Source organism: Corvus moneduloides, chromosome 17, assembly GCF_009650955.1.
Source record: "Corvus moneduloides isolate bCorMon1 chromosome 17, bCorMon1.pri, whole genome shotgun sequence".
NCBI classification, from domain to species: domain Eukaryota; kingdom Metazoa; phylum Chordata; class Aves; order Passeriformes; family Corvidae; genus Corvus; species Corvus moneduloides.
In genome coordinates, this window is record NC_045492.1 from 7,580,401 (window position 1) to 7,593,075 (window position 12,675).

Genomic DNA, 12,675 nt, shown 5'->3' on the forward strand with positions numbered 1-12,675 from the left:
GGACATACTCCTCCGTTATGCCCTGAGGTTCTTTCTCCCCACGGTGCCGGAAAAAGACTGGTTTAAATCGGCACCACCCGTTGCCGTAGCAAGCAATGAAGCACCGAGGCCGGGGGCCCACCCTGGACTGGGATCCAGGCGCGGTTTCACCAGCATTTCTGGTTCCCACGGTGCCACATGCCAGGCATCAGCACCTTCTACTCGTATTTTTTATATATATATATATTTATATACACACACTTTACAATACTCATCGCAGTTCTACTCATATTTACATTTTCCCACTTACTTTGCACAGACACTTCTTTTTTTTAATTGAAGAAAAATAAGACGAGGCTTTATAAAACATGAAGTCACCGAGCCCTGCCCCAAAGTAACAATGAAAACCACACGTTTTGATAGATGCAATAAATCTTATTGACTTTATTACACGTTGTATTTTAGGATCACTTTACATTCCTAGACAAAAGAGATGATACAAATAAATATAAGCTGTAAAACTATGGACAGAACTATGGACAGGTTCTTTTTCTACAGATCACCTAAGAGAAGGCGCAGGTGGGTGTATCTCCAAGGAGCTGAGAGTTGTCATCGACAGCTGTGCCCATAGAAGGATCCTGGGTCACCTCTTCAAAAAGAAAGGGGGCTGGAGAAGGCAGTAAGCACCTGGACCCCAGAGAGTCAACCCCCCGCTGCACAGTGCAGCAGGCAGGACCAGTGTTCTCATTTCAGTTCCATCTCCGTAGCTAATTATGGCTTTTGCAGGTTCTCTTTTCCAATCTGTCTTTGAACACAGCAGGAACAGACCCCCAGGAATTACACTGAACTGTTTAAAGACTGGTGCACATTGCCCAGCACAGACAGGAGAGAGGACAGGTCCAGGTACACAGGTGCCTCATTGAAACTCCAGCGCTGCGTGTTCAGCGAGGGCAGACTCACACACCTAAAACTGACTGAACACTGCCTGCTCTGATCTGTATAAGGCACCGGCGCAGCCCCAGGTGCTCTGGCAGAGGTATGTGTTTTAGAAGATTCAAGCAGCATGCAAATATTTTTTAAAAGGCGCTAGACCTAAGTTAAGGATTTAACAAAGTGCTTTAATTCCTATGCTTCAGTGTCTTGGGGCGCTTGCTCCCACTGGCCGACTCCTGCTCCATGCCACTTTTTCAAAAAAAAGATCCCATTATACAGATCAGAGCAAAGACAATTATGTTGAATGTTAAACATTCCTAAGAAGAAAAGGTGACGGCGCATGGCTGTCCCAGGGCCTCTTCCAGGACTCCAGCTGGATTTCCTGCCTTTGGTTAACCAGCAGGAAGCCCAGATGGTTCAGATAACACCAGAAAAGGGCAAACTCGGCAGGAATGTTTCTTAAAAGCTTCAAACCAGAGCTCAGGATGTTTTGTACAGCTTAAGACAATGTATCTTAATATCAGTGCTACTGAGCATCTGGTGAGGGTTAAGTCCATTGGAATGAGAATCCAAAAGCTTCTGTAACAGGCCGAGATTGCCCATGAACACACTGACCAAATCTCCACCCAAAGCCCCAATTTACATACAATGACTAAATATGCAGATTTTTTCTTTTCCACTCTACTGAGTTTCTTTCACCTTGCTAATGAATTTCTACAGAGTTAAAAGCAGAGCCTTTCTGACACCAGCTGGCTCATCAACATGAAAACAGGTTTGCACTGCAGAGTTCCACGGTACCAGCCCTGCCACGAGGGCAGTTTCCAGCATATGAGTTTAATATAGACTAGAATTCCCTATGGAATAGTAGCAACTGAGGAAGAGTGTGCACATGTGCAGACATGGATGTGTCTGTGTATGCATTATTCACAAAAAACATGTGTACTTAGGTATGTACATAGACGTGGTTATCTACTGTGCTGCTATTGCAGGGTTTTAAACATTTCCCCCCACCCCACCCCCCTTGTTTAATTTCAAGTCTCTGAGCACTTAAACCATACAATCATCTTTTAAAATGTCCTAGTACAGAAGATTATGTGCTGGAGAGAAAGAGGGAGGAGAGGGAAGAGAAGTTGATGTTATATTATGCAACAAGAGCCAGTTAAAAGGCTCTCTGGACATAAACAGTGCTTTGTAAAAATGAAGATTACGCTGGGTTTCCACGTTCAGGTTGAAAGAAATTGGTCATATGCCTGCTCTCTCAATTAAAAGCAAATCCTTCCTTCCTCCACCAAAACTAATATATATATGTGTGCATATATGTGTATACATACATTAACCCTGTGGCCCAGGAAAGCACCCATGGATTGCAGCAGCCCAGTTGGTGTTCAAGGGGCCCACCTGGCTCACCTGGGCACCGTGCCTGCAGGATGCACAAGTGAGCTGTGCTGAGTACTCAGTTCCTCCTGCTCAGGGGGTCAGTAGAAAGGAGTTCTCCAGCCTGGGTGAAGTCACTCTGTGGACAATTAACGAGCACAAGGCAGAGTCCACACATCAGAGCATTTCTACAACCAGGCAAGTCCTCACACACTCACATGTGTCAGTCTGGAGGAAGTCATCAGTGAGGGAAACAGGTAAAAACGTTCACAGGATGACAGCCAAGAGCAACCAGGAAAAATAACATCCCAAGTCTCAATATACAGTGAACTAAAACTTATGAATGAGCTGTGGGACACTAGACAGGGACACCTTACTCTGTCCTTAGCCTGGAGTTCACCTCCCTCTACCCTGCTACACGAGCCTGCTTTAGTCATAGGGCAGCTTTGCAAGGAGACTGTCAAAAGCAGGACCTCTTCCTCCCTTGTTTTCGAAGTAAAACCCCTGGAATTAACACCAGCTTCCACCACCAGCCTTGGTTAGGTGGCTCTGAGTGGACTGGGAGGTGCAGAGAGAAAGCTGCTTAACATGGAACAGGTGAGGCACAAGAGGCACTGAATGCTGAACCTCCTTAGACACCAAGAGAAGGGACCAAACTCCCAGGAGTACACTCAAAGGCAGCTCCAAGTTCCAGTTCTCTGCCCAGCTGAGAGTCTGAGCCTGGCAGGGAGAGCTCTGAGCTAATGCTATGTCTTCCATCAACAGTAGGAGGCATGAGAAAATGGCCATATGCCATTAAAGATGTCATATGGAGACTGGTTTTAAATGCCAGGGGTAAAGATGGAGGCAAGAGAGAGGAGGAAAGCTGTGGAGCTGACACTGGCGTGCAGAGGTGTTCTTTGACAAGGTGGTTCCTGTTGGTAGGGGTGAGGTCTGTAGGTCAGCTTAGAGGAGCTCTCACTTATGCCTGTAAACAAAGAAAGGACTTCAGATTCTACTGCTTCCTTTCTGGAGACCACAGAGTTGTTTTCAAGACCCTTTTCTGTCCTACAGCCCTATGGGGAGGCACAGCTGTGTGGTGGTGAGGACACGCTGGCCACTGCCATCCTGCCTGTTCAGACCAATGCCTGTACCCCAGGTGATGATGCCAGTCTCTCAAGCAGGAAGAGGAAGAACCATGCACCTTGTCAAGTTTGAACAGATCCTCTGCTTTTTAGCCTCTTTTGGTTCTCACTGTGGACCTGGAGATTGGTGGTTCTGCTGAGATGACTTCCAACTCTGTCTTCTTAGTGCCCAACAGCCAAAAAGCCTCGTGCAGCAGAAGGACTGGTGCAGGAGGAGGACGGTGATGCTGTGAGGTGATCCCCATGCTTCCCATTGCTCCTAACACACTGTAACGTACCTCATGCATTTTTGATTTCCTAACTAAAATCCATTTCCCACAGAGGCCAAATGCTGAGTTGCAAGCACAGATCTTCCCATGGCTCAGTGCCCCTGGACTGGCCCGAGTCAGTTAAACAGCAACAAGGCCATCTCCAGGGAAAGGGGCTGGAGGCTGGCCAGGAGCTCTCTCTGCAGGTTTGTCCTTGTCTCTGCTCCCAGAAGGTAAAGGCTGTTCCCTCCCTGGAGAGGAGTTGCTGGTTTTATTTTGGAACCAGCCCTCGTGACTGTGGGTAGAGCTGAGAACTGGGGGTGCCTGATCCTGATGAGGATGCCGCCGATTTCCTTCCAGTTTTTGGTCTGAGGAAGCAAAAATTAAAATATAAACAAGAAAAGCTCTGACAATGTCACCTGTTACTTTCCACAATTAATCTTCAAAAAGCTGATTTTTTTACTGGAGTTTTTCTCTAATAAACAGTTTCAGCTTTTTTTCTGTCCTATGTCCTACACCCTGAAAGAAGGTTGTGGGGAGGTGGGGGTTGGCCTCTTCTCTAAGTAACAAGTTGACAGACCAAGGTAAAACAGCCTCAAGTCCTACAAGGGGAGGTTTAGGCTCAATATTAGGAAAAATTTCCTCACTGCAAGAGTGGTTGAGCCCTGGCACAGGTTGGTCAGGGCAGTGGTGGAATCTCCATCCCTGGAAGTGTTCAAAAAATGAGAAGTTGTGATAAGGTTTAGTGGCATGGTGGGATTTGGTTGAAGGCTGGGCTCAAATCTTAAAAGTCTTTTCCAACCTTAATGACTCTATGGTTCTATGTTCCTTTCTTTCTCTGCTTATCTACAAAGCTCAGCTTCACTTCACTGATGAGAAGTGCTGACCAACAGCAACTGCACTTGCACCTCTCCTGTGGGCCAGTCTGCTCAGGGAAGGTCTAACTCACCTGGGTTTTGATTTTTTATTTGAAGTGCTCTCAAAGGTTGAGGCGTCCACTTGAATCTCATCTTCTTCCTGCAGAGCTGCTTCCAGAGCTGCCTGAACCTTGGGAGCGATGGCTGGGCCTTCATAGTTCCTTGTTGTTCGGCTGGGCCCGTCCAGTTCCAGTAACACGATGTTCTCTGCCTGAGATAGGAAAAGCACAATCAAAGTCTCCATGTTTTCATACTAACTGCTACTTTTCCCTCCAGAAACTTAATCTCAAGTACTTTATAAATGTATGCAGGACACTACAAATTTACATCTCAAAGAAGAACACACAATCCCCTCTGGAATTCACATTCCCCTGATCAGGAGGTTGAAGAGACAAAGGTTCAACCACATGTGGGCTTACCCTGTACCGAGCCTCTGTATGACTCATCATGGACGTCCTGGCGTGTTGGCTCAGGGGCCTTTTGTACCCCACAGCAGATACTGGTCTTTTCATCATCTGCTGGTTACTAGACGAAAACAGAGACTCAGTCTGTTATACCCTAAAACCAAAGGCTCCTCTTGGAGTTTATGAGCTACAACATCTGCAAATTCCATGCAGAAATCTGTTTCAACACAGCAGAAACCACCCAAGCTGCATTTGTAGGAGCAGGAAAGAAATATGATAGGAATGCACTGCTATTTTAATGGTGAATGCACTATTACATATGTTTTACATATAATTATTGGGTTTGTTTATTAGAAAAATCATAATCTTCCAAGAATTCTCCTAACTGTACATTTCTGTTTTACAGCACCTATTAAGAGGAACAAATTGTTTTGGTTTATTTTATTATGCATCAAGAAGCTGTGAACTCTAAAGGGCCAGTTTAAATCCCCAATTCAATCCCTCTTTTGTTCTTGACAGCTAGAGGGTTTCCCGTGACCTGTAATTCCATCCCGAGAAAAGAGCAGAAGTACACTCACTCCAGACGGGTTATGGGATGTAGTTTCCAGTTGTCTTCCTCTTCATCAAGGAATGATCTGTTCATGATCTTATTCTTTTCTTCCAAGGGAATAAAGTTTTCAATAATCAGGTGCCTACATGCAACCACAGAAATGAGAGATATACAAGAGACATAATTAGTACATGACTTTCCTCACTGCTCCTCTCCCACTGATGTAATACAACCCTGGAAAAGGAGGAATGGTTTAGTTTTCTCGTGTTTAAATCTTATTCCACAAGTACGTGCAAGGCAGTCCCTCCACTCCCCACCCCGAGACACCCTCTCTGTTACAGTTAATAGCAGGCAATGAAGTGATGGGACTTACTTTAGCTTTAGTTCCCTGGTGAGTTCATTCTGGGTCTGCTCCATTTCCTGGCGCCCCTTGATGTGCTCTTCTTGGAGATCATGGATCTCTGCCTTCACAGCTTGCAGCTTGGAAAATAACTGGAGCACACAACAAGAGCCAAAATCTGTCACTTGCCAATGCTCCTCTCACTTTCACACACAAGTTGATTTTATTCCCAGCCTGGTAGACAGGGAATCATTTTCTTTTTACCTTTTTGAGTTTTTTGGTCTTTATGTCCACCTCTTGCTGCAGAGAACTATAGGTCTCCTTCAGCTCTAGTGTTTCCTCGTCCCGACTTTCCATCTGTTGCTGGATTTCTCGCTCCCGACGTTTCTGAAGAATGTGACAAGATGGCATTAAAGACCACAATTACCTTGTCACCTCCAGTTGACACACATGATACCAATGCTCAGGATGGGTTTCCTTCCCTGCCTTCCAGTTCTTCCTATCTCTTGCCATAGAAATACCAGAAGCATTAACTCTTATTTGTCCTTATTTTGCAATTAAAATCAGACAGTGTGAACAAGACTCAAGCTTCAACTAAAGGAACAAAATGCCATTTTTAGGTTATTTTTTTCTTTCCTTTTTATCAGTTCGTACTGGTTACTGTATTTAAGAATCACCAACAGAATTTGCATAGCAGAAAATGAACTTTTAGCGCAGAGTAAAGACCCCTCTCTTGAGCTAAAGGCCAAACTGGTACTCTGAGATGTCTTAGAAATATTTCTTCACTTACAAACAGCTCCAATCAAGATAGGAAGCAAATCTTTACCATGAAGAGCTGGAATAAAACTGTGATAAACCTTCTTTACATACTTCAAATAATGACTAATCTGACACAAGCCCTTCCCCCTTCTTTTCAATAAATGATTGCCATTAAACCAATTTTAGGGTTAACCCTGGAAAATTTTTCTGGTAATTTCCCCAACATAATGTTTTACAAAAGTTCCGCAGCAAGGCCTTTTATACAAAATAACAAATCTCCTTCCTTGTACCTGTTCTGCAATTTCCTGTCGTTTCTGTTCCAGGATTTTCTGCTGTTCATTTGTGTGATCCACAATATTTTTCCCTCCCACCAGCAGCTTGCTTTCCATTGTCTGAAAGGAAAAACCAGGGTCAGAAGTTTCTCTCAGTGACCACAGAAGGTAACTTTCTCTCCTATGGATACAACTTCTTCAGGGCAGCTCCCTCATTTAACCTTCTCTTTCAAGGCAGCTGCTACAAGAATCCCTATTTCTTAAAATTCCTATAAAACTGTGGGATTAATGCAACAGTAACTTGTTTAGAATAAAGTCCCCACTGCAATGTGTGGCAAAGCTGGAGAACCAAAATGTGTGCTCCCCTGTAAAGAACTTGTTAATGATCTGTGACAGAACGAAACTTTTCCTGTGCCACAGCTTGTGAAAAGATGTATTGTCTTTTATCGTGCCAATTGCTTAAGATCAGCACATAAGAACAATGAAACAACTCATGAACATTGAAACATGTAATTAATAGTGGACATTTCAGCTTCTGGCTAGAAATAGTTTATTTTAAAATCTTCCAAACGAAACACAAATCACTGTCCTGGAAACTTCCTGTGAAATATCTTTCCAAATTGGGAAACTCTTTATTTTCCCCACAGCTTAAACAAACTGCTTTCAAAGAGTATGACAAGGAAGAATTCTACCTTGATTTTTGCACTCAGCATCTCTGTTGCTTCCTTCTCTCGCTTCAGGTCCTCCATTTTCTTTTCCTTTTCTTTCAGCAGCCTCATCTTTTCTTCTGCTACCAAGCTGTGATCCTCGACTATAGCTTTCTTCTCAATCTCCAGCTTTTCTTGTTGCTCCCTCCAATAATCGTCTTTGTCATCTCCTTCATCCTCACCCTCTTCAGTGTCCTCCTCCTCTTCCCCACCCTCCCTTCTCCTTTCTCTCCTCTTTCTTTTGCCAATAGACCGTTTTTCCAATTGTGCCTTGAGCCGAGCAATCTCTTCCTGGAATTCCCGCAGCAGAGCCTCCTTAGGATCCTCGTTCACTTGTGGCTTATTCTTGATGTTTTTGGCACGGTTGGCATATCTCAGTGTGGTCAGTGTCTCCTCTACATTGTAAGAGGCAGGGCCTATATTGGCCACCATCACAGTTTTGGCGTTGCCACCTAATGAGTCCTGAAGTAGCCTGGTCAGCTTGGAGTCCCGGTATGGAATGTGCGTGCTTTTGCCATCTACCAGTGCAGAGATAACGTTGCCCAAAGCTGAGAGGGAGAGATTGATTTTAGTGGCTTCCTTCAGCCTTTCCCCCTGTGCCCCGGTCTTTGCTTGCCGCTCGCTGCCTGCCAGGTCGACCAGGTTGAGCTTCCCAACACGGATGTGGTTCTCTCCATCCAGTCCCAACTCGCTGCACTCGATAGTGATCTGGAAAATGGCGTGAGATCGAGAGCTGTGCTCGTTCATGTTGGTGGCACCAACGGAGCGGTTCTGGTTTCCCAAATTCATGATGTGCTCTATCTCTTTGACACTTTTCGTAACAATGGTGGTCAAATCCTTAACAAAAACCCCCGTGTCTGGTCTCTCCTTCAACTCCAGCCGCTTGGACTGATCCTTTGATAACAAGTCTCTGATTTCTTCTTGGTAAATTTCCAAATAAGACGCTCTAACTAAGTATTGCTGATTTTGAGATCTAGAGATGTGGGTGAAGATGTGGTCGAATGAATTGGGGATGACCCCTCTCTTTTCAGGATCACCACGCACCCCTTCCATCGTATACGTTTTCCCTGTCCCAGTCTGCCCATAGGCAAAGATTGTCCCATTAAACCCTTGCAGAACAGAGTCCACGAGAGGTCTGAAGGTCTCATCGTAGAGTTCGACCTGTTTGGAATTCCAGTCATACACAGCATCAAAGGTGAAAGTTTTAGGCAGTTCATGAGATGATCCCCGTGGATTCTTCACTGAGACCTGCCCTAACTTGACATCCACATTGACAACTTTTTCATAGGAAGCGGTTTTCTCTTTGCTGTTCATGGGCCGGCAGCGCACGACCACCCGCACGGACTCGGAGCTCTTTGACTTAGACATGACAGCAGGGCTGCGGCTGGTGCGATCCGACTGATGGATGATCCCGTGCTAGAAACCTGGAACAAAAACAAAGCAGGAATGTCTGAAGGCAGTTTACTGCAAGGACAACTTTCCACAAAGCCAAAGACTTGCTTCATTGATTTGAGCAGCATTTTGCATTCATTAAGCTGCAAGGGATTTTGAAGAACTAAAATAACGTACAACATGAAACCCCTGTAAAGGCCTGAACTGAGACAGAATTATTTTACCAAAGGCTGTGCATCAAATGGTATCATTTTTACAAGCTCTGCTGCAAAAATTCATCATTGAATCACATCTTTACAGTTGGTAAAGATCCTTTTCTTGACCCTCAAAAATAATAATAAGCCTTTTTAAACTATTTATAAAAAGAATACTTTGCTTTTTTTTTTTTTTTTTGCAGTCAGGCCTTTTGTTTTAAATCTCCCAGTTTGAAAATCTAGTACAGCCTTGCTCTCTCTGGAGCACAAGTCTGCTATTACCATTTCTTTTGGCAATACACTTTTATCAGGATTCCCCACAAAAGCCAGCCCTGCTCAACTACACTGACCTACTGACATCACTCCTGCTCTGGTGTTCCAACTGCATCAGGTTTACAGGACTCACCATCAACCTAAACTCACATTGCATAAACCCAGATCACAGATCCAAGCCGTTCATGACTCTGGGTAGACAGAAGAACACACTGGTGCATCCTCCAGTCATCAGCAAGATGAGCTGCCACTGAAAATGGAGCAAAAAGCCTGTGTTCCTGCTAAAGCAGTCACTGCTAAAGCCTACACAGCAGATCTCAATGGCACAGCTTGGGGAATGCCATGTGGCTTCTAATAACGCTTTTTATTTCCAAAATATCTTCCAAGAAGAGCCCTGAGGTCCTTCTGCCAGCTGGAACTAAGTGTAAAACTAATACACACAGGGAGTCCAAGGTAGTGCTGGCACATGTTCAGGTGTGGCCTCCTTGGGATGTGTTCACTGTTCCCTTCCCAGCTGGATCAGCAGGAAACAGGGATTTTTGTCTAATTGTTTTTTACTCGATAATTGCATGGATCAGGAGAGCTTCTCCAACAAGGTGGCAGAGAACTTCAGGACCAGAGCTAGTGGATGGGAAAGGAAGCACAATTCTAGCCCAACATACAGACAGTCAGACTGGAAAAAGTAAAACAGAAGTAGCAGATAAATATGGTTAAAAATTGTACAAAAACCTCAGTACGGCCTTGGGAATTTCCTTGGGTCTGCAGGGGGAAACTCTTTGCTTCTCATTCTTTCCATAAAAGCATTGAACTGGACAGTCATTCAGAATTCACTCTACACCCTGCACAGTGAGTTTAAACTGCTACAGGAATTTTGGGTAGCTACTGAATGAAACCACTTCCCTCCTAACTGACAGCTCCAGATAAAGGTGACCTTCCTGTCTGACCCACAGCAAACACGAATTCTGGAGCATGAACACAGAAAGACTAAGTGAAACGAGGACAAATCTTGGCAGAATCACAAAAAACAACCCTCCCTCTTCTCATCCTGAGGACTTGTATACATTAATACACGCATGTCCTTCCACAGCTCCCAGAGACATTCCTGTAATTCAAGTTCACAAGAGACAATTTTCTGACAAGGTCACATGACAACCACTGTGTCACGTATCTGCATGTTCACACTGGCAAATACTCGAATTAGGCACAAGTTCTGACAAGGAGAGCATGGATTTATTTTATATATTGAATATCTAAAATACCATTCTGATGAGAAGTGTCACTTTTGTAAGCAACTATGACAAATATTAAATGATCAGAGTTCAGTTAGTCTTGCCAGACATACACCTTGAACAAAAATTATGTTGCACATTTGCTGCTCATCTGGGTGTACCTCCTCACCATCAGCTTTTAAAACCTTTCCCCACTTCACTTGCAAGTCTCTTTTTATAGTCACAAACAACTGATTTTACCCCTGATTTGGGCTATTTTCATAACAACCCATCACGAATCATCTCCAATTATTTTAGCTACTGCGGTGAAGTTTACTGGAAGCATAACAAATTATGGTTCTTCTCAGATTTATCCAAGTGTGTAACTGGAAAATAAAACCAATTAGTTAGCAGTGTTTGTATTCCCCAGAAACTCCAGGGCAATGTTTGAGCTGCCAGAGTGGCTGGACATGAATGGCAGGAAAGCTGGGAATGCTGCCGTGCCATCCACTCTTCTCCATCAAAGATGGGAATTTTTTTATGAAATTACTTCAGCCTGAAGTGACCTGGGCCAGGTCCCTACAAGTCAAGGTTGAGATGGAGGCACTTGCAAATGTGCCCCTGGTGACCAAGAGGGAAGGATGGGCAGAAACTGAAGCATTTTCATTTATTTCAGTCAACACAAGGTTGCGCCTGAAAAAATGACCAATGCCACAACCTGAATGCAAACTGAGGCAACCACTTTTCCTCAGAAACTTCCAGGGTTGGGAGGGGCTGTCTTGGACAGCAGTGTCCCAGGCATTGTGCTCACCCCCGCCACCTGCCCTGACAGGTGATGTCCTGAGGCCGCTCTGCTTCCTGCCTTAAGCTTAAACATCTCTGAAAGATTTTCTCAGAACTGCCCAAACCCTTCCCTTGCGTCTCTGCACATCCCGAGGTACCACTCGAAACATTCCATTGCTTCTTGCCATTCAAATCTTTCAAATATTTGTGGTTTCGTAATGTCACGGTTGAATTGTGTCTTTCCGTCCTTCCCAAGCCAAACCACCCTTTGTGCTGCTGTTCTCCTCTCGCCTCCCTGCCAAACGCTCCGCAGGCCGGGCAGGACATCCCCGTGCCACCTGTGCCACGGTGTGCCCTGATTTCACTCAGCGTCTGGGGTCACTTGTGGTCACCGCTATCGCCTCAGCGCGGCACCCCACGGGTGTTCCTTCCCCCGGGGAGCCGGGACCGCGGGCTCGTTCCCGGATTCACCCGAGCATCCCCCGCCGCCCTCGCGGCTGCGACACCGGGCGCTGCAGGGAAGGGGGCCCGGGGACAGCGGAGCGCGCTCGTGGAGAGGGGGAAGGACCGCGAGGGAGAAGGACCGGGAGCGGGGGACACCCACGCGAACGAGGCCACCCGGCCGCGGCATCGCCCCCGCAGCCCGGCCGCGGGCGGGTCCCGCCGCCTCCCGCGCTCGCTGTCCCGGCCGCCCCACCGCGGTCCGGGCCGTGCCCACGCGAGGCACCGGGGGCGGCCGGGGGGGCAGCGGGCTGTCACCGGCCCGCGGCGCGTCGGCCCGGGGGCTTGGGGATGCTCGGGGCGGGGTGCGGGCGCGACGCGGGGCCGGGCCGGACTCACCTGCGCCGTCACCATGGAGCCGCTCGGGCGCTCCTCCCGCGGCCCCGGAAGCGGCGCGGCCGCTCCGCCCGCCCGTGACGCGCTTCCCTGGCAACGGGCGCGCCCGCCCCGCGCCGCCGCTCCCGGATGGAGCCGGGACAAAGGGGCCCCGCCGCGCCCCGCACCGGGCGCCCCGCACCCCGCCAACGCCGAAAGTGCCGGGTTTTGCGCCAGGCGGGCGCGTCCCGCCGCTCTGGCGCACCCAGACTGGGAATATTTCCCAGGCTCCAAAGCTCGGGAATGTTTCCAAGGAGAAAAAGACCACCATAAAGAAAAGACATTTAAAGAGTTAAATCCCCTTAACTAGAGCTGTCTGGAGCGAAGCAGTGCAGTCCAGCT

The 12,675-nt window shown here is 46.7% G+C and overlaps 1 protein-coding gene across 1 annotated transcript; it reads right to left on the reverse strand.

Moving 5' to 3' along the window:
- Positions 1–393: 393 nt before the first annotated feature.
- On the reverse strand, positions 394–12,366 carry KIF3B (kinesin family member 3B). Its single transcript, XM_032127009.1, has 9 exons — positions 12,298–12,366; positions 7,593–9,031; positions 6,919–7,020; positions 6,134–6,256; positions 5,903–6,021; positions 5,558–5,671; positions 4,995–5,100; positions 4,608–4,786; positions 394–4,026 (listed from the first exon to the last, which is right to left on the reverse strand). Exons 2-9 carry the CDS (start codon positions 8,973–8,975, stop codon positions 3,930–3,932), a joined length of 2,223 nt encoding a protein of 740 aa, XP_031982900.1. The 5' UTR covers positions 8,976–9,031; positions 12,298–12,366; the 3' UTR covers positions 394–3,929.
- Positions 12,367–12,675: the final 309 nt, after the last annotated feature.

Bases quoted from the DNA above. Each gene is read 5' to 3' on its own strand.
- KIF3B (XM_032127009.1), bottom strand. From the start codon at position 8,975: ATGTCTAAGTCAAAGAGCTCCGAGTCCGTGCGGGTGGTCGTGCGCTGC. The intron at 5,672-5,902 runs GTAAGTCCCATC...GGTTGCATGTAG, and splicing joins ACCAGGGAACTAAAGCTAAA to GCACCTGATTATTGAAAACT. The intron at 4,027-4,607 runs GTGAGTTAGACC...TTGCTTCCTCAG, and splicing joins AATAAAAAATCAAAACCCAG to ACCAAAAACTGGAAGGAAAT.